General features: G+C 35.1%; 2 protein-coding genes and 1 long non-coding RNA gene across 3 annotated transcripts; all 3 read right to left on the bottom strand.

Annotated features, from left to right (window-relative positions):
* Positions 1-12150: 12150 nt before the first annotated feature.
* LOC140043623 (uncharacterized) lies at positions 12151-13788 on the bottom strand. The gene is made up of 3 exons (XM_072088143.1): positions 13773-13788; positions 12697-13611; positions 12151-12350 (listed from the first exon to the last, which is right to left on the bottom strand). Exons 1-3 carry the CDS (start codon positions 13786-13788, stop codon positions 12151-12153), a joined length of 1131 nt encoding a protein of 376 aa, XP_071944244.1.
* A 101-nt stretch (positions 13789-13889) lies between these two features.
* Positions 13890-15417, bottom strand: LOC140043432 (uncharacterized). Its single transcript, XR_011844304.1, has 3 exons — positions 15335-15417; positions 14809-14933; positions 13890-14263 (listed from the first exon to the last, which is right to left on the bottom strand). It is a non-coding gene; the product is annotated as an uncharacterized lncRNA (long non-coding RNA).
* A 1806-nt stretch (positions 15418-17223) lies between these two features.
* Positions 17224-24936, bottom strand: LOC140043620 (uncharacterized). The gene is made up of 11 exons (XM_072088140.1): positions 24842-24936; positions 24581-24670; positions 23711-23782; positions 23316-23405; positions 22468-22554; positions 21853-22303; positions 21229-21370; positions 20853-20972; positions 18919-19041; positions 18209-18319; positions 17224-17559 (listed from the first exon to the last, which is right to left on the bottom strand). Exons 1-11 carry the CDS (start codon positions 24934-24936, stop codon positions 17378-17380), a joined length of 1563 nt encoding a protein of 520 aa, XP_071944241.1. The 3' UTR covers positions 17224-17377.
* Positions 24937-25651: the final 715 nt, after the last annotated feature.

Genomic DNA, 25651 nt, shown 5'->3' with positions numbered 1-25651 from the left:
ACAGTTAGCAATCACAAGCGAATAAGCCATCGCTTGTGATTGGTCAATTCACTTGCGTTGCGTTACGTCCTTGTGGGAACCACGTCGCCAGTGGCATCACATATTAGATTAAGGGAAGAAATAAATAGAATATATTATTGGCAATATAGTATAGTATATATATGTAGGAGTACAAATGGTAACAACAACAGGCGAGTGGTTTAGTGGTTAAGGCAGGGGCGCTGCAAACCATAGCTATACACAATCAGCAAAGGTTAAGTCACCGATTGGCCATTGTTCTGTTAGTAGAACAAGTCTTCCTGAAAGTACTTAAAACTGGAGGTTCAGTGTACACATCTTGCACGTGTGCACTTTAAAGAACCCAGTTCATTTTTCAAAACAGTAGGGCGTTACCAGTGTACTCCTGTCGTTTTAGACAGATGAATGAGTGTCATTTAGTGGCAGCTGTACTACACCAAGGGACTCTAAGGAAAGGAGAAAGCTGTGTTGTTCACACCTGTGCGCAAATGCACCACAGTAGCACAGGTGCAGCAAGTCGCAGGTTATTACTCCCCCATATACATTGTACTTACCAACTCCATAACAATCATCTTCATCACTCTGATCAAAACAATCATAGGCTGTATCACACATATGGTATTTGTGGATACATCCACCAGATGGACACGCAACATAGTCATTTGGACAAGAATCTAGAAAGTTCAATAGAAAAATCAATCATGAAAACATTTATAAATTGTCTTTACAAAGTAGTCTAAAAACTCCCAAAACAGGTAAGGCCTTGAAGAGCTTTTACACACACAAGATGAACAGAAATGGTAGACATAAAGGAAATTTTGCATGGTACAAAAACTGTAATTAAGGTCTTCAAATAATACATGCCATGTCTTGTCAATCACATTGCTGCTGTGTCTTTTGTCCAGCAGTATATCTTATAAAATATCTTAATTGTACAATATTACTATATGTTTTAAATTAGTTTATTATATTTACAGAGTGAGCCGTTGACACCAGCCAGAGGACAAAACAACTTGTAGGATTCAGAATCAACTGAGCATGAGCAGACAGATGACATTGAAATACACACGCTGTCTTCTGGTTTACAACGTATTTCACCAGATTGACAAACTAGTTGTGAAAAGTAAAAAAAAATAAAATACAGTAAATTGTAATTTCACAGAAAGTTACTGGGTTAGAAGCAACCTCAGTAGCCAATTACTATGTTAAAAGTCTTTACTCAACCAGTCAAGCAAACTTAAAGAAACTTTAGTCAGTCAGGTTAGTTAAGCAGTTGGTCAGTGAATCAATTGGTCAAGCAGCCACATTAAAGCCAGTTACTCAGTCAAGAAACCTCAGTCAATCAGTTACTCAGTCAGTAATCCAGTTACTGAATCAGTCAAGCTACCTCTTTCAGCCAGTCAGTCAGTCAAGCAGCCTCAGACAGCCAGTTAGTCAGCCAGTTAGTTAGTTAGTCAGTCAGTCAAGCAGCCTCAGTCAGCCATGTCTGCCAGTTACTCAGTCAGTCTTCACCATTACTTACTTGTAGAAGGATCACCGCAACCAATCTCATCAGTGCCATCCTCACAGTCAGGAAAGTTGTTACAAATTAAAAACTCGGCAATGCATTCATTAGTACTTTCGCATTTGTGATGACAACTTTCTAAAGACGCAACATGAAACTTTTATTGAATAAAACATTATACTAAATCGAACAATGCATCATCAAACTAATATTTTAATGTTGTTTTGGATGGTATGAACAGAACAGAACATTTATTTATATTTTCTTTACAAAGTTATAAATAAGAGCGGCGAAACCCAAAAAGTGAAAACTTGTGAAGAGCTAACCTGAACAATTAACCTCATCAGATGCATCGGTACAATCTGGAATACCGTCACAAACCCAGTGATCGTACAAAACACATTCGTCACCGCTTTCACATACGAATCCGCTGCAATCTGAATGTAAATGAAAGAAATTTATATACACATTACAGTTTCACTGGTTTGATATCTTACATACATAAAATTGACACATTGGTGTAATGCAGAGGCCTGAGGCCCATAGAAGGATGTGCCAAGTGGCCCTCCAACGCTGGAGGCTTGAGACGTTTTTAGCCTTTTTCACCATATTTTAATCCCTTTCTTTCCTCTGAATTGACAGCTGTAAAGCTATATAAAATGTTTTATACACCTACCTAAACAGCCTTCTCCCAGCCACGGATCAACACATTGGCACGTGTAGTTCAAATTGAGACCAATGTCAGATAGGCACACCGACCTGATTGGATCACATGGGTTGCTATAACAAGCGTAATATTCAGCTGGAGGTGAAAATTAATTGAAATATAATACAGACACATGCATTGTGGTGTTAAATGTATGCCTGAAACAGAAAAGATGCTACTCTTTTCTTTTTTAGATTATACTATACTATAGGCATATAAGTTTTATATTGTAATAAAGTTTTATCTGGATTTATATCTATTTAAGCATGGAGGAAATGTATATTTCCTTCATGATCTAAGTTTTTAGATAAATTAGTTAAATAAACTGAAATACAGTATCTGTTTGATAATAATAATACATGTCAAAAGCAGGTATTGTTTTTCTCCTGATTTATGATGAAACATCAATAAAAGAGTGGGGTTGTGGCTTGGTGGTTATGATGGTTGGCTGCCACTCAAAGGGTCCTGGGTTCAAGTCCTGTCACATGTCAGGATTTTTTATTGTTTGAATTACAACTTCCCCTCCCAAAGACTTGTAATAAGACTTTGTTTATGTACAGCATTTTGTGTCTATGTTTGTCTTGTGAACCTCTGAAGGTCCCTAATGATCAGCAATTGCTGGATGGATCAGCAATTGCTGGATGGATTAGCAATTGCTGGATGGATCACCTATATTAAACAAGTTATGTCATTTTTTATTTCAGTTCCAGGTGAAGACCAGTGACACATATAATATATAGGTCATAGGTCGTCCGTAATATAAAAGTATAATTACCATTGCAGTATTCTTCATCAGAGCCATCAGCACAGTCAGGTTCATCATCACAAACTAGACTTACATCATGTAAGCAAAGACTGTAATCTATGCATTGGAATCCTTCACAACCTATTTAAGAAAAATAGAAATTGTTTTCCTTATATTAAAATATGTTTTATTTAAATCAACTCAATTACATTATTAGTATTTACACAGTAAAACTCCCATAAAGTGTTCACTAGTGTTATTCTTGGCGTTAAGTATTGTTAATACTTAATTACAGTAAAGATAAGGTAAGTTTGGTATTCATTTATGAACATAATAAGCTGTTAGAAGCTCATTGTACTAAGCCCCGACATAATGTGGTATGGTGGCCAGTTCCTTTTCACGCCGCCTTATCCTTCCTAGTATTTTCAACCAGGTACTCATATACAGCTGAGTAGACTGGGATTTGAACCCGGGTCTCTTTGTATGACAGTGACGAAATCTAACCACTCGGCTACCCAACTCCTTACAGTAAAGAAGTGGAAATCAATAAAATCCTTTTTAAACTCACTATCAAAATGAAGCCAAAATCCTAGTATCATTCCACAAAATACATGTGTTCAATTAAACTAAATTTATTGATCACTTACTGCAAAAAACCTCATCTGAGTTATCGTCACAGTCCCCTTCACCATCACAGACCCAATTGGCTTGTATACAACCTGGCACGGTTATACACTCAAACAATCCATTCCCCTCTGTGCACTCATCGATAACTAAAAATAAAATTACTTACATATATGCAGACATCATAATTTGGAAAAATTAAAAATATTAGAAGGTTTTATGAAAGCATGTCGAAACTAAAATAGCGCTACAACATTTTGAAAAATATATTAAACCATAGAGGAAGCTAATCAAAATCTAAATATTTATAGTAAACATGGGTATGTCAGGCATGCCAAAGTCTAAAAAAAGCTCTATCTTGAGCCTAGTAGTAGCAAAAATGTGTACACATTTTTTGTTTATCTAAAAATTAAGAAAATTACATTTTAGCTGAAGAGGCAGATGAAATAGAATATCAGGAGATTTTCTTTTTGTATTCCTTTTTTTATGGTCTTATTGGGTAGGGGCTGTTGGTTATACACAACACAAGATGGTGGTTCCGATATTTCCTCTGTTATCATCATCATCATCATCATTGTTGTTGTCATCATCAAAATTCCATCATCACCACTACAAATAAATCAATAAAGTACAAACAAAAAATGTATCTATTTATATTTACCACCACAGACTTCTTCTGACTCATCACTTCCGTCAGCACAGTCTTCTTCATAATTACAAACTTGTCCAGAATAAATACAGGTGTTATCTGACTCGCAAACAAAACCATCACAGTCTAAAAAAAATGAAAGCAATGAAATCATAAAATGGCAGTTAAATTAAAATTTTTTTTTTTAATATGCCATTTTAATGTTACATACTAGTTAGCCAATTTGACAAAAAAATGGATAAAAAAAAAAAAATTCTCTGAAAAAATGTAATCTAAAGCAAAACATTAATACCTAAATTGTCTGTCAGATGATGATTTTTGGTTTAAATTATTTGTTTAATTCATTTGTTTTGTCATTTTATAAGTGAAATAATTATTTTTGTTGATTTTTTTCTACAGACGTGAATATTACTTTATTAAAACTGCAAAATGGCCTATTCAAAGTCGGATTTTATTGACCTTTATTTTTAGGGGACAATAGATCTTTAAATGGATATTTTGTTGGTAACATAATAAGTTCTGCTAATAGTTATGATATACATGGAATGTATAATTACAATTATCTTGTATTTGTAATGAACATCAATGCTTTGAGTTGGAGAGCCGGTCTAATTTGATTTCAACTAATTCCTCATGAGGTGGTTATTAATTGAATAACTAGATCTCAGTTCTCATGCCTATACTTACCACAGTCCTCCTCATCACTACCATCTTGACAATCGAGTGTGCCATCACATTGAAAGTCTTGTGGAATACACTGTGATCCAACAAAACAAGAAAACAGTCCTTCACCACAGTCACCAGCTGCCATAACAAATTAAATTGGAATACCGTAAAAAAATCTTAGACTTATGGTTCATAATGCAGATCCACATATCAAAATGATAAAAATACTATAAATTTACATTGACAAAAAAAGTTAGGTTAATAGCTATGAATTGAGTATTAATTCTACAAAACTTGAAGGAAAAATTGATTAAATGGTTGCAGACCTTCATTTGTCTGGCGTTTCTTACGCCGTTGTGATCCACCTTCTTCTGCTTCACTTGGTAGAACTAATTCACTTTCCCCCTCTGGTACATGAGTACTTGGTATAATGTCTGATTGACCTTCTTCCTCTGGTACATGAGTACTTGGTATAATGTCTGATTGACCTTCTTCCTCTGGTACATGAGTACTTGGTATAATGTCTGATTGACCTTCTTCCTCTGGTATATGAGTACTTGGTACAATGTCTGATTGACCTTCCTCCTCTGGCACATGAGTACTTGGTATAATGTCTGATTGACCTTCTTCCTCTGGTACATGAGTACTTGGTATAATGTCTGATTGACCTTCTTCCTCTGGTATATGAGTACTTGGTACAATGTCTGATTGACCTTCCTCCTCTGGTACATGAGTACTTGGTATAATGTCTGATTGACCTTCTTCCTCTGGTACATGAGTACTTGGTATAATGTCTGATTGACCTTCTTCCTCTGGTACATGAGTACTTGGTATAATGTCTGATTGACCTTCTTCCTCTGGTGCATGAGTACTTGGTACAATGTCTGATTGACCTTCCTCCTCTGGTACATGAGTACTTGGTATAATGTCTGATTGACCTTCTTCCTCTGGTACATGAGTACTTGGTATAATGTCTGATTGACCTTCTTCCTCTGGTACATGAGTACTTGGTATAATGTCTGATTGACCTTCTTCCTCTGGTACATTAGTACTTGGTATAATGTCTGATTGACCTTCTTCCTCTGGTACATGAGTACTTGGTATAATGTCTGATTGACCTTCTTCCTCTGGTACATGAGTACTTGGTATAATGTCTGATTGACCTTCTTCCTCTGGTACATGAGCACTTGGTATAATGTCTGATTGACCTTCTTCCTCTGGTACATGAGTACTTGGTATAATGTCTGATTGACCTTCTTCCTCTGGTACATGAGTACTTGGTATAATGTCTGATTGACCTTCTTCCTCTGGTACATGAGTACTTGGTATAATGTCTGATTGACCTTCTTCCTCTGGTACATGAGTACTTGGTATAATGTCTGATTGACCTTCTTCCTCTGGTACATGAGTACTTGGTATAATGTCTGATTGACCTTCTTCCTCTGGTAAATGAGTACTTGGTATAATGTCTGATTGACCTTCTTCCTCTGGTACATGAGTACTTGGTATAACGTCTGATTGACCTTCTTCCTCTGGTACATGAGTACTTGGTATAATGTCTGATTGACCTTCTTCCTCTGGTACATGAGTACTTGGTATAATGTCTGATTGACCTTCTTCCTCTGGTACATGAGTACTTGGTATAATGTCTGACTGACCTTCTTCCTCTGGTACATGAGTACTTGGTATAATGTCTGATTGACCTTCTTCCTCTGGTACATGAGTACTTGGTATAATGTCTGATTGACCTTCTTCCTCTGGTACATGAGTACTTAGTATAATGTCTGATTGACCTTCTTCCTCTGGTACATGAGTACTTGGTATAATGTCTGATTGACCTTCTTCCTCTAGTACATCAGTACTTGGTATAATGTCTGATTGACCTTCTTCCTCTGGTACATGAGTACTTGGTATAATGTCTGATTGACCTTCTTCCTCTAGTACATCAGTACTTGGTATAATGTCTGATTGACCTTCTTCCTCTGGTACATCAGTAATTGGTATAATGTCTGATTGACCTTCTTCTTCTGGTACAATGTCTGATTGACCTTCTTCCTCTGGTACATCAGTAATTGGTAGCTCTGAATCACTTCCTTCCTCTTGCCTATCAGTAATTGGTAGCTCTGAATCACTTCCTTCCTCTGGCACATCAGTAATGGGTAGCTCTGAATCACTTACTTCCTCTGGCACATCAGTAATGGGTAGCTCTGAATCACTTCCTTCCTCTTGCCTATCAGTAATTGGTAGCTCTGAATCACTTCCTTCCTCTGGCACATCAGTAATTGGTAGCTCTGAATTACTTCCTTCCTCTGGCACATCAGTAATGGGTAGCTTTGAATCACTTCCTTCCTCTTGCCTATCAGTAATTGGTAGCTCTGAATCACTTCCTTCCTCTGGCACATCAGTAATTGGTAGCTCTGAATCACTTTCTTCCTCTGGCACATCAGTAATGCGTAGCTCTGAATCACTTCCTTCCTCTGGAACATCAGTAATTGGTAGCTCTGAGTCATTTTCTTCCTCTGGCCCATCAGTAATTGGTAGCTCTGATTCACTTTCTTCCTCTGGTACATCAGTACTTGGTAGCTCTGATTCACTTCCTTCCCATGGTACTTCAGTACCTTCTGGCTGTGATTCACTTCCTTCCCATGGTACATCAGTACCTTCTGGTTGTGATTCACTTCCTTCCCATGGTACATCAGTAACTTCTGGTTTTGATTCGCTTCCTTCCCATGGTACATCAGTACCTCCTGGCTGAGATTTACTTCCTTCCCATGGTACATCAGTACCTTCTGCCTGTGATTCACTTCCTTCCCATGGTACATCAGTACCTTCTGGATGCGATTCACTTCCTTCCCATGGTACATCAGTACCTTCTGGCTCTGATTCGCTTCTTTCCCATGGTACATCGGTACCTTCTGGCTGTGATTCACTTCCTTCCCATGGTACATTAGTATTTTCTGGTTGTGATTCACTTCCTTCCCATGGTACATCAGTACCTTTTGGCTGTGATTTGCTTCCTTCCCATGGTACATCAGTACCTTCTGGCTGTGATTCACTTCCTTCCCATGGTACATCAGTACCTTCTGGCTGTGATTCACTTCCTTCCCATGGTACATCAGTACCTTCTGGCTGTGATTCGCTTCCGTGCCATGGTACATCAGTACCTTCTGGCTGTGATTCGCTTCCTTCCCATGGTACATCAGTACCTTCTGGCTGTAATTCACTTCCTTCCCATGGTACATCAGTACCTTCTGGCTGTGATTCACTTCCTTCCCATGGTACATCAGTACCTTCTGGCTGTGATTCACTTCCGTGCCATGGTACATCAGTACCTTCTGGCTGTGCTTCACTTCCTTCCCATGGTACATCAGTACCTTCTGGCTGTGATTCACTTCCTTCCCATGGTACATCAGTTCCTTCTGGTTGTGATTCACTTCCTTCCCATGGTACATCAGTACCTTCTGGTTGTGATTCACTTCCTTCCCATGGTACATCAGTACCTTCTGGCTCTGATTCACTTCCTTCCCATGGTATATCAGTACCTTCTGGCTCTGATTCGCTTCCTTCCCATGGTACATCAGTACCTTCTGGTTGTGATTCACTTCCTTCCCATGGTACATCAGTACCTTTTGGCTGTGATTCGCTTCCTTCCCATGGTACATCAGTACCTTCTGGTTGTGATTCACTTCCTTTCCATGGTACATCAGTACCTTCTGGCTGTGATTCACTTCCTTCCCATGGTACATTAGTACCTTCTGGTTGTGATTCACTTCCTTCCCATGGTACATCAGTAGCTTCTGGTTGTGATTCGCTTCCTTCCCATGGTACATCAGTACCTTCTGGTTGTGATTCACTTCCTTCCCATGGTACATCAGTACCTTCTGGTTGTGATTCACTTCCTTTCCATGGTACATCAGTACCTTCTGGTTGTGATTCGCTTCCTTCCCATGTTACATCAGTACCTTCTGGTTGTGATTCGCTTCCTTCCCATGGTATATCAGTACCTTCATAAGAGCCACTATTTATTTCAATAATGTTAATTGATGAGTTAAACGAAACACTTCCTGAACCTGATGTTAAAATAGAGAAACCTGTTTCTGGCTCAACTTCTACTGAGTGTAATATCGTTTCAGTAATATCAAACTCTGTCACATTTTTTGCATTATTCAGTTCCATTTGAAACTCAAAAACAATATCTTCTTGTAGGTATTGGTAGAAATTGGTAACGTACATATCTTCAACTTGATAATGTAGAGCAAGAGTTTCTTGTAGCTAGAAAAGAAAAAGATGTTACAACAAATGGAATTATGCATGTTTCTTTCATACAGAAGTGGGCAATTTGCATGCACAAAGTGAACACCTTGTATTGTTTCAATGTGAACCACCCTTTGCTTTTTTGGTTGTTCTTTCATCAGGCTTGTTACTTAACTATTCTACAGAGTATGGCTGCTGCATACCAAAGTAATCAATAACACTTGTAACTTGACATGATGTCACAAAACTAAGTGTAGATGAGCTTTATGGTATAACACCAATAGTTACTGCATATATTACTTTATAGAGTGTTATTCAATAACACCAAGCAAGCAGTATCAATCCATGCGCAATGTTGGGATTTATAGCGGGCCGCTCAAATTATTAAAATCTACTTATTTTTCACATTTTTAACCATTTAAAGATGAAAAAATCAATAGGACCATATAGTATTTATTTTTACATTAAATTTAGTTTATGACCTTAAATTAGATTTAAAAAACGTAGGGAATGGGACTTTAATTGGTATAACAACTTACTGCATCTATCACTTTTGTTGAATATTCATAAAACAGTTGTGAATCTGGATCATACAAGTCTTCACTGAATGACACTCTAGTTTGATCTATTTGTATTAGCTGCCATTGACCTGCAAACACTTTGGTCAACTCTTGTTCACACATTGCTTCATCTGTACCATCTAAGCAATCTGGAACCAAGTCACAAACCCAGCTGGCTGATAAACATCTACCATCGTCACACATTAAATCATATTCATGACATTGCTCTACAAATATAGAAAAAGGGTTATAGAAATAATACCTGTATCAATACAAAATTAAATAGGCCAAATATATTTTTAAGAAGTGCTGAAAACAGTACAGAAATTACTATAGTGAAATGGGAAAAGAAGAGATCTTTTAGGTTTTTACATAAACATTATGAATGTTTTGTTCATATAACACTTTTTCCTTTTTTTTTTCAATGGACCAGAAATCCCAAAATAAATTGAATATTATTAGTTACACCCTGCTTGTTCACGGGAAATATCTGCGTTTTGGTTACATATTCAATGAGGCCATATTCGATGGTTGAAATCACAAGTACGAATGCGCTCAACGATAAAAATACAATACAATACATAAACAACGCGCGCATAGAAACATCAAACAGGTATTACAGGATATATTACCCTTCTGATCCGCTTTACTGAGTAAATGGGCGTAATACGGAATTATATCTCATTATTGACCTATCGGATTACAGAAGTCATGTACACTAAGAGATAATATATATTACCTTCTACAGATACGCTTTCCGGATTGAATAATATAACAAAATCGTTGTTTTGAAATAAGCCATCTTCAGTGTTTTCTGTGAAGGCATTTGTCAACTGATCACCTGCCACTGTTGTATCATCAGTTTTGACCAAAACATGAAAATTAACAATCAAACTTCCAGAGCTAAAGCCATCAACTGTTACATTCACAAAACCTGGTGTAGTGTTAAACACACCTTCCAACTGAAAATAAAAGTTTACTTGTAGTGATGTACCTGACAGGGTATGTAGAATTTCCTATGTACATTCCAGATATTCAATTTCTGGCCGGAAATCCTATGAAGGCATGATATAAAGAACAGTGACCGTATTCACCATTAGGCTAGGAAAAAACTAACCCTTAAAATTAAAAAATCACCTATCTAAGTGAATACAATTTAAGGGAAATACTTAAATATCTATTGAGTTAAGTGAAATACTTAAATATCTATTGAGTTAAGTGAAATACTTAAATATCTATTGAGTTAAGTGAAATACTTAAATATCTATTGAGTTAAGTGAAATACTTAAATATCTATTGAGTTAAGTGAAATATTTAAATATCTATTGAGTTAAGTGAAATACTTAAATATCTATTGAGTTAAGTGAAATACTTAAATATCTATTGAGTTAAGTTAAATACTTAAATATCTATTGAGTTAAGTGAAATACTTAAATATCTATTGAGTTAAGTGAAATACTTAAATATCTATTGAGTTAAGTGAAATACTTAAATATCTATTGAGTTAAGTGAAATACTTAAATATCTATTGAGTTAAGTGAAATACTTAAATATCTATTGAGTTAAGTGAAATACTTAAATATCTATTGAGTTAAGTGAAATACTTAAATATCTATTGAGTTAAGTGAAATACTTAAATATCTATTGAGTTAAGTGAAATACTTAAATATCTATTGAGTTAAGTGAAATACTTAAATATCTATTGATTTAAGTGAAATACTTAAATATCTATTGAGTTAAGTGAAATACTTAAATATCTATTGAGTTAAGTGAAATACTTAAATATCTATTGAGTTAAGTGAAATACTTAAATATCTATTGATTTAAGTGAAATACTTAAATATCTATTGAGTTAAGTGAAATACTTAAATATCTATTGAGTTAAGTGAAATACTTAAATATCTATTGAGTTAAGTGAAATACTTAAATATCTATTGAGTTAAGTGAAATACTTAAATATCTATTGAGTTAAGTGAAATACTTAAATATCTATTGAGTTAAGTGAAATACTTAATATTTAAGGGTAATCTCACTTGTGATTGGTGAATACGGCCACTGCTTCTCACAACAAATATAATTTAGAACCACTCTATCAGAATGGACACTCAAACTTAAATGCTATGTTCTTTGATGCAGCTGTCATATGTGTAAATTTGTAATAACTGTATTGTCATTGCATTAATACATTGGTGAGTACCTCACACAAAACCTAAATGTAATTTTTTAGAGGACACCTTTCATTTTATTCTGAAATGTCCTTTATATAAACACACAAGAAAACATTATATTCTAAATTATGCAGCAGTGTATGTTTTACTTTTGTTTTGTTATCCTGAAACCAATAATTAGTAAAGTAAAGTATTTAGCAAATTTTATTGTAGTAACTATTAAGAAAAAAACATGTTATTTCGCACAATAATCAAACTATGTTTTATAGTAGCAGGCATAATGCAAAATAAAGTCTCCTCCTACCATTGTTGTAAAGAGTCCTCGGGTTTGTCGGAATGTTTCAGATGTTGTGTCGTTCAAAGCAGGGTCATACTGAAGAGGTTCACCATCTAGTTCGGTAGCAGTAAAGGAACCTGAATAAGTTCTATCAACCTGTCTGCTCTCTGCAGAAAAACCTAAAATTTAGATAATATTGAACAATTTTACTCTGTAGGAACATTACTATACTATTCTAATACATTGAGAATAACTTGTCACTTGCAGCTTACAGGACTAAATTGTGCACAACAACTTCATCTACCCTAAAGCCCTGTCTACACTATCAAACAATTATTTGACAAAAAATGTGATGTGCCCTTATATGGACATGATGACATCATATCACCACGATATTTGGGCATATCGCCACGATATTTGGTCACATCACATTTTTTTGTCAAACTAGTTTGATAGTGTACACAAAGCTTAATGGTCTTTCAGAAATCCATACAATCTATACATAATAGACTACAGTAGGCCTACCTGTAGTTTGTGATACTGGAGGTGTAAAAAATGACTCTCTGTCAGCGGGCCATGTACTGATCAGTTCTATGTTTGTTGTTTCTATGGTAGGTTGGTTCGTTGTTTGTTCTATGGTGGATATTTTCTCTGTAGTCTGTACCATGGTTGTAGGTATTCTTTCAGTTGTTGGTTGAACAGTTGTTGGTGCTATGATCGTTGGCAATTCTGTGGTTGGCATGACAGTTGTTGGCAATTCTGTAGTTAGGACCATGGTAGTTGGATTGAGGGTTGTTGGTGTTTCTGTAGTTGGCCGCTCAGTAGTTGGCAATTCTGTAGTTGGTACTGTAGTTGTTGGTTTCTCTGTAGTTGGTAGCTCGGTAGTCGTCAATTCTGTAGTTAGTAACTCGGTAGTTGTTATTTCTGTCATTAGTTTCATAGTTGTTGGTATTTTCATAGTTTGTACCTCGGTAGTTTCAAATTCTGTAGTTGGTACAATGGTTGTTGGTTTTTCTGTTGTTGGTTTTTCTGTAGTTGGTACAATGCTTGTTGGTTTTTCTGTTGTTGGTTTTTCTGTAGTTGGTACTATGGTTGTTGGTATCTCTGTTGTTGGTACCATGGTCGTTGGTATAACTGTTGTTGGTACCATGGTTGTTGGTAACTCTGTCGTTAGTGACTCAGTCGTTGGTATAACTGTTGTTGGTGCAACAGTTGTTGGTAAATTAGTTGTTTGTGCTACTATTGTTGGTCCTGTGTAAACTGCTTCTGTTGGAGGTAGTGTTGTTGGAACCCAAATGGGGCAATCAACAGCATTATCACAGTCAAGCTCATCAGACCTATCCCTACAGTCACATACACCATCACACCTAAAATCAAAAGGCAAACAGGTACCTCCATTGTACTCGCCATCACAGGAGAAATCACCATTTTGGCATCGAGCTGAAAAATAAAATTTACTAGAGAACATTACTTTTAAAAATCATTGTATCACATCTTACATTTGTTCATCCATTTAAAAATACATTATGGGAAAATATACACACAAATGACTAAAAAAATGTTTAAACAAATCAAGAGCAAGCGCATGACTCACAAATTACACAATAGAAGACCCATTATTTGTAGACCAATTCTTAAATGAGACTTAAAGGATGCTCAGGATGTGAACCAAAGAACCAAGGATTGATAAGCAAGCATGTTAACTACAAAGCCACAGTGCCACTACAGGATATAGGTAAAGTAAATTTATATTATCTGCATACTTCGTACCAGTCTTGCATCAACTTAAAAAATGCCAGAATTGTGGTTCTCAAAACCAAACATTGTTTATTTTGTGCAATTTAAATGAGAATACAAAAAAATACTTACAATAAATATTTGTTGATGACTGTCTATATTCAAATGTCCTACCGTCGTTGGTGATTGTAGCTGTCGTTTCTGAGGGCGCAAACGAAAATACATCAGCCAATTCATAGACGGTCAGATGTGAAGATTGATCAAACAATAGAGTGTAATGAACGATAATGCTTCCAGGGCTGAAACCATTGACCATAACAGTTGTAGGTGATAATTGTGAATACTCAGCTTGCAACTAGAAAAAAAAGAAATTTGTGATTGGAAACTTCCATTTTACAGTATCTCAAACTTGTTTTCTTTGCAGTGCAAGTACTGCTTATCTTAGGGCGAAACTGAACATTCTGCCTTTATACACAATTCCCACATACAACAAAAATGTATTACCAAATTATCTCTACTACCTGTAACTCTTCTTTGTGAATCAATATTACAAAGATGAGGGTATATCAATTTGATCTTTGTTGCATGTGAGTACAATTGAGAACTAGTGTTATTCAACTGTACCATTACAAGGACATTCGAGTTGCTATCCAATCCAATAGGACCATTCAATAGAAGTCCCAGTGGTAGGATTTCTCTGCATATCAAGCAGAAAATTACGGATTTGGATCTATTTTTTTCTTATTCCCATTTTCATTGTTTATAATTAATTGATTAATTTTCAGTATATCACTGGGAACTTAAAGAGTTTATGTAAAGGTGTTAATTACAATGCTAAGTATTACCAAGGATCTATAAATTAGATTTATAGGTCCATATTACAATGAAATATGATCTTACCAAATTATTGAAAAGTAACTCGTACTGTACATACGCAATATTTCCAGGGATAGACAATGCTGTTGAGTATGAAATATCTTCATTGTTTATTTTGTTGACAGCCAGTGTGCCATCGAAAACGCGAACTGAAAAATAATTCATAAGGAGATGGTTGTAGTTCAAGAACTGAAACATCGAGACACTCTAAACCATACGTTATTTTCTTTTGGAAATACAGGGTGTAGCGCAAACTTTACAACTAGTGTTTTAATATTCGTCATGCTAGTAGCTTATTTGCACATAAATATGCCAACAATGTTTGTATGGTATGGAATGGCATTGTAAACATATTGCCTTTAGATGATGTCAACACATACGCCCGTATTCTTAAACCGGACTTTAGTCGTAGTTCGAAGTTCGAATACGGGCGATAGTTCCATACAGAACGAGGACAATTTGTTAGGTTCTAAAGCTTAATATCTTAATATATTGAATACTAAAACTAAAATATAATTATATTGTATAGAGATTTATATCGAAAACTTACAGTTTTCTAACCCTAGTGTCGTTAATAGTCGAGCAGTTGTAGGAGCATTTGTAGTGATGGGTAATGTGGTCATGCGCGGTGTTATCACCGGCAGCTGATTGGTAACAATAGGTCCTGAGCCTGAACCACTAACTGGAAGAATATTTACAGGAGTTGTTGTTGGTGACACGGTTGTTGGGTTGCAGCCAGTCTCATCTGTGTAATCTTGACAGTCTATTTGACCATCACACACCCAGGAGATTGGGATACAGTAACCATAATCGCACTCAAATTCAGTTGTTGAACAGCCATCATCTGTAATAAATACCATAATACAATACATTATAAATGTTTTGAAGGAAATATTGCATATTATGAGTGAGTCAAATGGCCGAGCGGTTAAAACATTTACAGTACCTAAAGAGTAAAAAAATCGGCATTGGTTCGAGGCTGACTTGCTCCTAGTTCTGGTAGTGGAACAAGTCTTCTCAGATTTGTTTTGTTTGTTTTGACCATATTCAATGAGGGTGATCCATCCAGCAATTGCTGATCATTAGGGACCCTCAGAGAGAGTTTCCCAAGACAAACATATACACAAGATGCTCTACATAAAAACAAAGTCTTATTACAAGTCTTTGGAGAGGCGTTGTAATTTTGTCCTTAGAAAAAATCCTGACATGTGACGGAACTTGAACCCAGGACCCTTAGAGTGGTAGCGAAGCATCATAACCACCAAGCCACAACTCCACTCCAGATAAGGACAATAAGCCATAGGTCCAGTGTACACAATTACTATATAAACCCACTTGTGCACAAAAACCCAGTTTATCATTCAAGACAAGTAGAGGGTTATCCCGGTGAACTGGTTCACAAAATAGCCCCTGTATCAGGGGGATTACCACCTATTTGATAGGACAGTGATTAATTTACTATTGGTAATCCATGGCCACATGCGTCTAAAGACATAAAATAAAAAATCTTATCCATTTCTGAATCTTATTGTTAAGAAAATGTTCCTATACTGAAAATAACATAAGCTCCTTTTCCTCCCAGAGTCTTTCCTCCCAGAGTCTTACCGTTAAGAAATATTCCTATACTTTACTGAAAATAACATAACAAGTATTACTGTTAAGAAAGACTTAGTGCTTCTACATATTATTTTTAGTAACTCCTATCCAATCATATAAGTGTGCCCATATTTTACTGCTTAATAAAGACGTGTATTAAAATCTTACCGATAACTGCTGAAGCTTCAGTTACTTCATTTAGTGTATCATGGCAATTCTGTTCATCTTTTCCGTCTAGACAATCTGCTACATCGTCACATACCCAGTAGGACGGGATGCAATTGAGACCATCACACTGTAACTCATCAGCCGAACAGACAAGTGGGTACACTGGCATTTGAGAATGTTAAAAGGGTACAAAGTTAAGACTAAACAATATAGAACAGTATCCACACAAATACACAAACCAACAGTGGTGGCTACGGCGCCTGGACAATTCCATTTTCCTTTCGAGGGGTGTCCATATTGGGAATAATGGCATATGTAGAGTCTATACAGGTAGGGATCTCACGAAATAGACTAAACAGACACCGCACACCGTGGAGAATATGTACATAGTACAGTACTGTTGGTATTTGTCGCAACCAGACATAAGATCAAAGGAATGTTACGAGTTCCTATCTTGGCAAGGCGAGCTCAGTGTCCTGTTAAATTACCTTGATCATACAAGCACTACTGCTTTAATAAGTAGTAGAGAGAATAGAAACCAAAAAATCAACACATATTCAATGTTGATTCTTTTGACCAATCAGACGTCTTTCATGTGTAACATGACTCAATGACTATGGGCTTGATGGGGATAGCTAAGAGAGACCAAGAACGAAAAGCAAACCTAAAGCCTTGTCTACACTATCAAACTTTATGTGTCAAAAAAGTTTGATGTGCCTATATATGGTAGTGCTATGCTTAAATATGGTAGTGATATGACATCATCATGTCCATATATGGGCACATCACATTTTTTTGACACATAAAGTTTGATAGTGTAGACAAAGCTTTACTTACACGTTGGCGTAGGTGCAACCGTTGAGGGAACAAAACAGACCTCAGTGGGATCCTCGTCCGATCCATCTTTACAGTCGTAATAACCGTCGCAAAGGAATTGACGGTTAATGCATTCGTCAACATCCCAGCATTGAAATGCATCATCACCGCATTCAGTGCTATCATCACCTACATCTATAATTACCGATTAAATACTTATGTAAATTAAACCATGAATAGTATATCAAATACCTATCTTTTCAATGGATTGTCATAGCATGTTGGGAACAGACATAACTAAATTTATTGGTTATCCCAGGCTAATTTAGAATTAGAGGTTACCAAAAATTACATTAAATTAAGAACTGTTTCTGGGTTTGCAAAAAGAAGTAAAAGAACTTAATTAATTTATACATATTTTGTTTATAATAGTGAGTGGCCGAGCGGTTAAGACATTGGAACCGTAATTATGTAGCCATAACATCAGCAAGGGTTTGAGGCTCACTCGCTGCATGGTTCTGGTGGTAGGATGAGTCTTCTCAGATAAGGACTACAAACTGTAGGTCCAGTGTACACATCTAGCTCATGTGCACTAGTACATTATTCGAGACGAGTAGGGGGTTACCCCGGTGTACTAAGCACATACATTTGCATTTCTCATGGTTTTCACAAGCGCCTTGAGCACTTTGTGGATATGTGCGCTCTATAAATCTTATTATTATTATTATTATTATTATTACACAGCCACTGGTCATAACTGGGCCCTCTCGGAGACCAGTCTTTGACTGATGAGGTCGCTCAGTATAAATAATAATAATGGTAGTACAATACATAGAATGCTTACCACAGTCTTTTTCATCACTTTTATCCGCACAGTCATCAATACCGTTACAGACCTTTGATTTATCAATACAACCTCCTCTTGATACACATTTATATTCAGTTCCTTTACATACTATAATCAATAAAACATCAATAATTTGATGAGACTATGGACTATTGATACTTTAACTACAGTAATCTACGGTATTTGATTTAGATTTCATGAATTAAGTCCATACACTTATTGCGTAATTTCTTTATTTTAGAGAAACAAAAGGGTTTATTTGAAAATTTAACCAAACATGAACAAATGATTTCATTTTGAAAATGAATAAAATTTCTGGCCGCTGATACAAATCTTTAAATAGTTTTTATCCTGGGTTTACAATAGTTTATAACAGTATTCAGAGTGGTTCTTCTGATGCTATTCTGGCAAATATACACTTTACTTCATATACATCAGGGCCGTAATTTTCACTACTCGCCCTAATTCCCAGCAGAGATCATCATATTTTATTTTAATAAAAGCATCTTTGCCTCGTCTCTTGTTAAGCTCTTGTTACAGCCTTGCACAGCAGTGAGTTAACTTGCAAATTAAAGGATTGATAAACTATATACTCATTTGAAGCTTATCGAGTGGATTGAAAACAGTTCCACTGGATTGAACCCTTGGATTAGAAAGCAAGCACGTTTAACCACCAAACTACAGCTTCACTACAAAAGACAACTTACCACATTCATTTTCATCAGCCCCATCATAACAGTCTACCACTCTGTCACATTCCCTGCTTGATGCGATACATACGCCATCATTACTCCCGTTACTGCATCGGAAAAATCCTTCTTTACATGATGCTGAAAAACGAATATCACAAGTTTATATCCAATCATTCTTTTTTCTCTTTGGTGCCTTTTTTTTTCAAGTTTATTCCCAGTCATTATATATATCTATATATAAATTTACGTAAGGGCAAAATTCGGTAAATCGCGCCTTACTTCTAGAATGTTTACTCGATGATATATAAAGTTGGTTCGTACTTTCGATACTGATTTTAACCACCTGATGTAACCCTGTTTACTAATTAAATGGAGTTCGATAATTAGTTATTGACGATTAAAACGAAGTTAGGTTCAACGATTTGCCCCAAATAGGGGTGTTTTGCGATCGTGGTATACACTGTCCAATGCATGTCTATCTTGAAAAATACCCGCATACAATAATACGAGGATGCTTCGCATTTTCCTATCTCCTCCTATGCTTCGCATTTTCCTATCTCCTCCTATGCTTCGCATTTTCCTATCTCCTCCTACGATAATTGTTTTTAATGGATGAAAACCGGTTGAACAGCTCGAGTACAGCATCATAATGTTGAAGACAGACCTATTTTCTTAAAAAAATACTATTTTGATAGATTTAATATACATTTATACAAATGTATTGATTTCTGAAGAATGGAACATTCCAATAATAACTCTTTGCTTTAACACAAGTACCACCAGCTGTAGGTAAATTTATTGGCCCTTGGGGAATTAACCTAAAACCTATATATAGATAAGTATTGCAATACTTGGACATTACTGTAAATAAGTATTAACATTTGTGGTCGCCATTGAATTTACTGTGAGTGTGGGTACTGTTAGATGTATAACACAATCATGTACAAATAAACGTATTACTGTGAGTGTAGGCCCTACTGTTATATAGAACGTACAATATACAAATAAACTGTAGTACTGACAGTTGCTTCTCAACGTTTGTATTAATTAATAATTACAAAGAATATAAACGTTGTAGTGGTACGTGTATCGTTACATGTACTATGCTATTTCAATCGACTATGACAGTGACAGTTTTAACAAAGTATTAAGTCGCAAATGTGTTACTGTATCAAGTGGTATATTATTTATAGGCCTGTGAGTAGGCCCTACTGTTATATAAAACGTACAATATACAAATAAACTGTACTACTGACAGTTGCTTCTCAACGTTTGTAATTAATAATTACAAAGAACATAAACGTTGTAGTGGTACGTGTATCGTTACATGTACATGCTATTTCAATGGACTATAACAGTGACAGTTTTAACAAAGTATTAAATCGCAAATGTGTTACTGTATCAAGTGGTATATTATTTATAGGCCTATCAAAGTGAAAAACATATTTCGTTACTGAGTAGATAAATAATATATTAAAACATTGTTCTTCTTTGTACCCATATCCTCTTCCCCATCCCTAAAAAATAATGTTACACACAAAACACAAATTGGGTTTGTTTAAATGAGTCCAAATAACAAATTTGGACTCATTTTGTGACAAGTTTCTCTTTCGGAAGTAATTCCCAGTGTGCTAATTTCAGTTTAATACATAAATCATCGTGTCTATTTATTTGTTTCTGTAAACAATAATAACTATTATCGTCCTGCAGTACGTACATTAAAAAAAGCATTTTTTTACGCTGAAATTACTGTGTATTCGAGAACCATCTGTGGGCACGACCTAGATGGTACACGAGGGAAGCGAGCGTACCATCTAGTATATATAAGTCATACAGTGCAACAATGCCAGATAAAATATGGAACACGGCAATCGTATGTTAAACCAGTTAAGTGTATACAACAGTTATTTAATTATTACTTAATCTAACTTAATTAAATTTAGACTTACGGTAAGTGCAGTCATATTCATCACTGAAGTCGCGACACTGGTTAACGCCATCGCAGATTAGATACGGTTTGACACAAATCAATTCATTGACACATTGGAAGTCATCCTCTATACACGGTGCTGTACATATATAAAAGAAAACATTTTCTAAATCAACAATATACTTTAATGTGAGTGGTAGCTGGTTGAGTTACAGCGATTAGCTATTCCTGCCCACTATTTTTCATTTTTATAATATGTTGTAGGCTTACTGTATTAATAATATGCTGGTCAAAAAAATGTATTTTTTGATGCAGTGTTTAAGATTCCTATTGAGGCCTTATAGATGTTAGATACTATAGTATTAAATAGATATGTGTATAGAGTTTTTTATTACCATAATAAGGAAGTGATTTAAGTTCATCCACAATCAAAACTTGACGATATTTTGAGTTAGCGACAGCAGACCGCCGTAGTTTATTTGTGTTACAAATTGTAACTTTTGGAAATTCAAGCGATGATTTGGTTACGACTTCCAGCTGGAATGGAGATAAAATTGATAGTATTGAAAAAAATATATACATAAAACAGTAACCAAAGTACACATGCATATTGTAAACTGAATAATCTTTGTATTGCTGTGAATTGATGAAAGTTTTGAAGCTTCAAACAAAATACTGTAAAACCTCGAAAAGAAACCCATCACAAAAAGAGCACACTCAAAAAAAAGAAAAAAAGAAGCCCATGGGATTCTTTTCGTGGTTTTACAGTATGAAATATATACCAAGCCTGTGGTGATTTTCCTCTGAAGTAGCCTTCACCAACAACAGAGTGATTAGATGACAATAAATTTGGCCAATCCTGCTGAGTCAGCAGGCAAATTCCATCTACTTGGCTAGGCCTACAACAATACTTTCTTCAGTAGTTTTGGACCCTTTTAGTCCACAGTGCTTGCTTACGCTTGAATTCCCTTTATGAAGAAAAAAAAAATCTTGGCTACAGGCTTTAGTACTGTACTTACGTTAACTTGGATTGGTCCATCACGATATTTGTTGATGACGAACGATGCTTGAAACAAAAACAAAAACACTCCCGTCATAAAAACGATAGCCCACAAGCTTTTCGCAAGTAGCGTACACGACTTGAACACGTTTGGCAATGCATGTAAAGTGGTCACATCAGTGGCAAAGTATTCTACAATGTCATGAACACAGTCGCCGTGGTAGGACGCATCTGCGTTTACTGAACTAGCATCGTCATCTGTAGTATTCTGTTTTTCAGAAGACTTTTTCCCTGTTGAGGATTTTCCCTGTTTATTGCCTTTGAATGATTCAGTACCAATTGACTCTATCTTGAGGCGGCTGCCGTCGATCCTAGGTCGATCCAGTACAAATGCCATCTGCGTACCAACACCTCTTTGAGCAGAAGGGTGGTCAGTTTTCCAATGAATATCGTTCTCTTTCTTAACACCACTAAAACACAAACGAAATATATTTCAACTAGTAGTTGTTAAATATGAGAAATTTCTTTAAAAAGAATAAAAAAACATTTTTTATTTTGGAAAAGGCTAATTTAACTGCTTTGTCTTTTTCATTTGTTTTTTAGGAATTCTGCATCTCTGTATTACACAACTTACTTCTGATTGGTTGAACTGCTGTTGCCATGAGCACTATTTGGACTGAACACAACATTAGCACGATTATCTACTTCGTCTCCACCATTCCTGTTTGAAAATCAAGAAATATATATATAACATCATCATATTCAGCTATTGTTGCTCCATTTCTGATCTTACTCACGCACCCTCTCCCTGATACCAGTTGGTGCCACAACACAATACAAACACAAATACATGTCAGCTAGAAGAAGCAAAGATTATTTGTAGTTCTTTTTTGTTTAAAAGTTTGAATTAGATGTATTGTCCCTTGAAACACACAAAAATGAACGTCAAAATATTCTAAATTTAAATTGGCCATATCAAAGTAATATTAAAGTTATTAACTTTAAGTCGAAAATTTGAGCCAAAAACAACAAGTTTACGTAATTAACAGGTAAATTAATTGATTATATTTCGTCTGGAAAATCGTCGCGAGCGAAAGTAAACAAAGTTTTCAAACCACGAGTATGCATTATGCATGATGCTAATTAGAATTGTTTACAACTCATCACGGTTGAGAAGGTGTTTTCACACAGATCGCGAGGAAGTTTTATGATTATGCATACAGAGTAGCCAAACAAGCAAATTTGCATTTATAAGATATGTTTTGATCAAAAACTTTGACTGGAAGTCCAAGTTATATTTTTAACAAAAAAACATCTGTATTTCAGTTAAATGATTTTTTTTTGGACTAATTTTTGGTGAAAGTTAATAACTATTATGATACTTCAAAATGACCCACTTTTTTTCAATATCTTTTTTTACAATTTTTTTGGAATTAGTCAAAGGGACAATACATCTTTAAGCTTGAACAAAAATTCTCTTACTTTACAATGGAAGTGCCTGGAGAAGTTCCATAGTTACTTTTAGGACTAAACGCTAAAATTCCCTGACTGCCACTTTCATCTCCACTATCTCTGAAATTTTAAAGAAAAGTTAAAATTACCTTTAAAAAATAATTGTCATATTTCAATGAACAATGTATATGTATAGCTTTACACAGTGTTACACTTAAAAGCAATTTGCAAGTTGGTGACATGTGTTTTAATCAAAATCTTGACCTGTCATATCTTTTGCATTATAACACAATTTGGGGAGTTGTAATTGATTGGGTCTAATTCCCCATCCTCCACCACACCTTGGATCTGCCTGAGGTGCATCTATAAATTTAATACCAGTTTTGTGTGTCATACATCCATCTTTCTTGATCATCTTTACTTACTTTTGTTTACCATTTTGTTTGTACTTTCTCTTTGACATTTTACTGATAGCACTACCCTCGTCTCCACTGTTTCTGATTAAAAATAAAAATACATATATTTGTCAAATAACTCTAAACTTAATAACATAGATGATTACAAATCAACTGTAGGCCTACTATACATTAATATTCCAGAGATTTGTATTGTCTGAGGCAGTAAAAAAACAATCAATTTTAGACTGTTGTATATATATCGATGTTTTGCAAATGTCTTAATAATAGAGTAGTACACACATGATTGTATAGAAATGTTAATGATAATTAATGTTTTGTAACCATTGAATGGTGAAAATATTTTCATGAGTTGCAATATTGACTTCCAGCTTGTTGAATGGAACAGCAAGTTGAATGAGTCTATTCTATGACTGGTACTCAAGATGGAAATCGAATAAAAGTTTACTTAATGTGTGTAAAGCTCTGTCTACACTATCAAATTAGTTTGAAAAAAAAGTGTGATGCCCAAATATAGTAGTGATATGACATCATCATGTCCATATATGGGCACATCAAATGTTGTCACATAAAGTTTGATAGTGTAGACAGAGCTTAACAAAACAAATAATGTTTGAATTTGTTGAATAGGGATATTTTCACAACTTGAATGGTTCTTTCAAATGAAATCATTTCCCTTACAAGTTGAATTGGTTCCTTTAAAATACTTTTTTCCCTCATTAAAACTTAAAAACATTTATTATCCTAAAGTAAACTTTTATTCAATCAATGATTCTTTTATTTAGGTTTCTTTCTTTAACAGTTCATAGACTTGCGCGGCAAAGTGAGCCATCTCGCTGGTACATGATCAAATAAAATAGCATAACACAGTTTGCTTACTTTACAATGGAAGTCCCTGAACTAGTTCCGTGGTTACTTTGTGGACTAAACACCAACATTCCACGGCTGTTCCTCTTCTCCCTACTCTCTCTGAAATAAAAAAAAACGAAAATTTATGAATACTATTTTCCATTTCACATTTTTTTGTTCATGTTTATCTGTCTTTTTTCTTTAATTAAGATTATTTAATATCATTTTGCTTTTTAGCCTGTTGAACCACAAATGTACTTATAAGTGTTTGTATATTTTAAAAAGTTGTACCTAACGGCATGGTTCTCATCTTCAAACTTTTTCTCCTGAACATTGGAGTTGTAAGGTACAAGTGCTTTACTGTCCACGTCATTGAAATTTTCCATTTTTAGAAATTATTGTAAAAAACCTGCCAAACAAACAAAATAAAATTATAAGCTGTTCAAGAAGTATTTTGTAATATCAGAAAAAAATAAATGTGAATTATTTTACTAAATTGTTTAAAGAAGCTAAAAGCAGAAAAAACTAACATTACAGTTATCAAATTAACAATGACAGAAAATGTAAGTAAAATATGACAACTATGCATATTTTAAACACAAAATCTAAAAAATTAATTCATCTCATTTTATGAAAACAGAAAAGCTAATAAGACAATATATGTTACTTTTCTTGTAGTAGTGGAGTAGTATCCTCCATAATGGTTGAAACACTAATTATAAACTTAAGTACAACAACATAGCAAGGTTGACTTACAATTTTCAGCATTGTAAAATGTAGAATTTCAATCCCATATGTTTATAATTAATACATACGTTTATCCAAGGTAATAATGAACGTTCCTATGACGAAAATGTAGGGTCTCTGTCCAGTAAAGGGTGTATTCATCTAAACTTGAATATCTTTGTTTATTTTCACGAACGATTAGACAACTCGTCCGCATGGTTAATGTTATTTAATCATAAATTATGTCAAAGGTCGTAAATTGCTTAAAATCACAGTTACACGATACGCAATTTCGTTTTTAATTAAAGATGACAAAACGTGTATATAATACTTATATTACGTGTCAAAACAAAGTATCAGATATACCATAACTTT

The sequence above is a fragment of the Antedon mediterranea genome, chromosome 3 (genome assembly GCF_964355755.1).
Source record: "Antedon mediterranea chromosome 3, ecAntMedi1.1, whole genome shotgun sequence".
Classification (NCBI taxonomy): domain Eukaryota; kingdom Metazoa; phylum Echinodermata; class Crinoidea; order Comatulida; family Antedonidae; genus Antedon; species Antedon mediterranea.
This window is presented reverse-complemented; position numbering and strand designations above follow the sequence as displayed.

What these genes read in the sequence shown, in the direction of transcription:
- LOC140043623 (XM_072088143.1), bottom strand. An exon ending in TCCAGTATCACAAACTACAG is followed by an intron (nt 12,351 to 12,696) that starts GTAGGCCTACTG and finishes TCTAAATTTTAG; the next exon opens with GTTTTTCTGCAGAGAGCAGA.
- LOC140043620 (XM_072088140.1), bottom strand. Translation starts at nt 24,936, where the DNA reads ATGGAAAATTTCAATGACGTGGACAGTAAAGCACTTGTACCTTACAAC. An exon ending in TCAGGGACTTCCATTGTAAA is followed by an intron (nt 23,783 to 24,580) that starts GTAAGCAAACTG and finishes ATTTTTAATCAG; the next exon opens with AAACAGTGGAGACGAGGGTA. An exon ending in AAACAAAATGGTAAACAAAA is followed by an intron (nt 23,406 to 23,710) that starts GTAAGTAAAGAT and finishes TTAAAATTTCAG; the next exon opens with AGATAGTGGAGATGAAAGTG.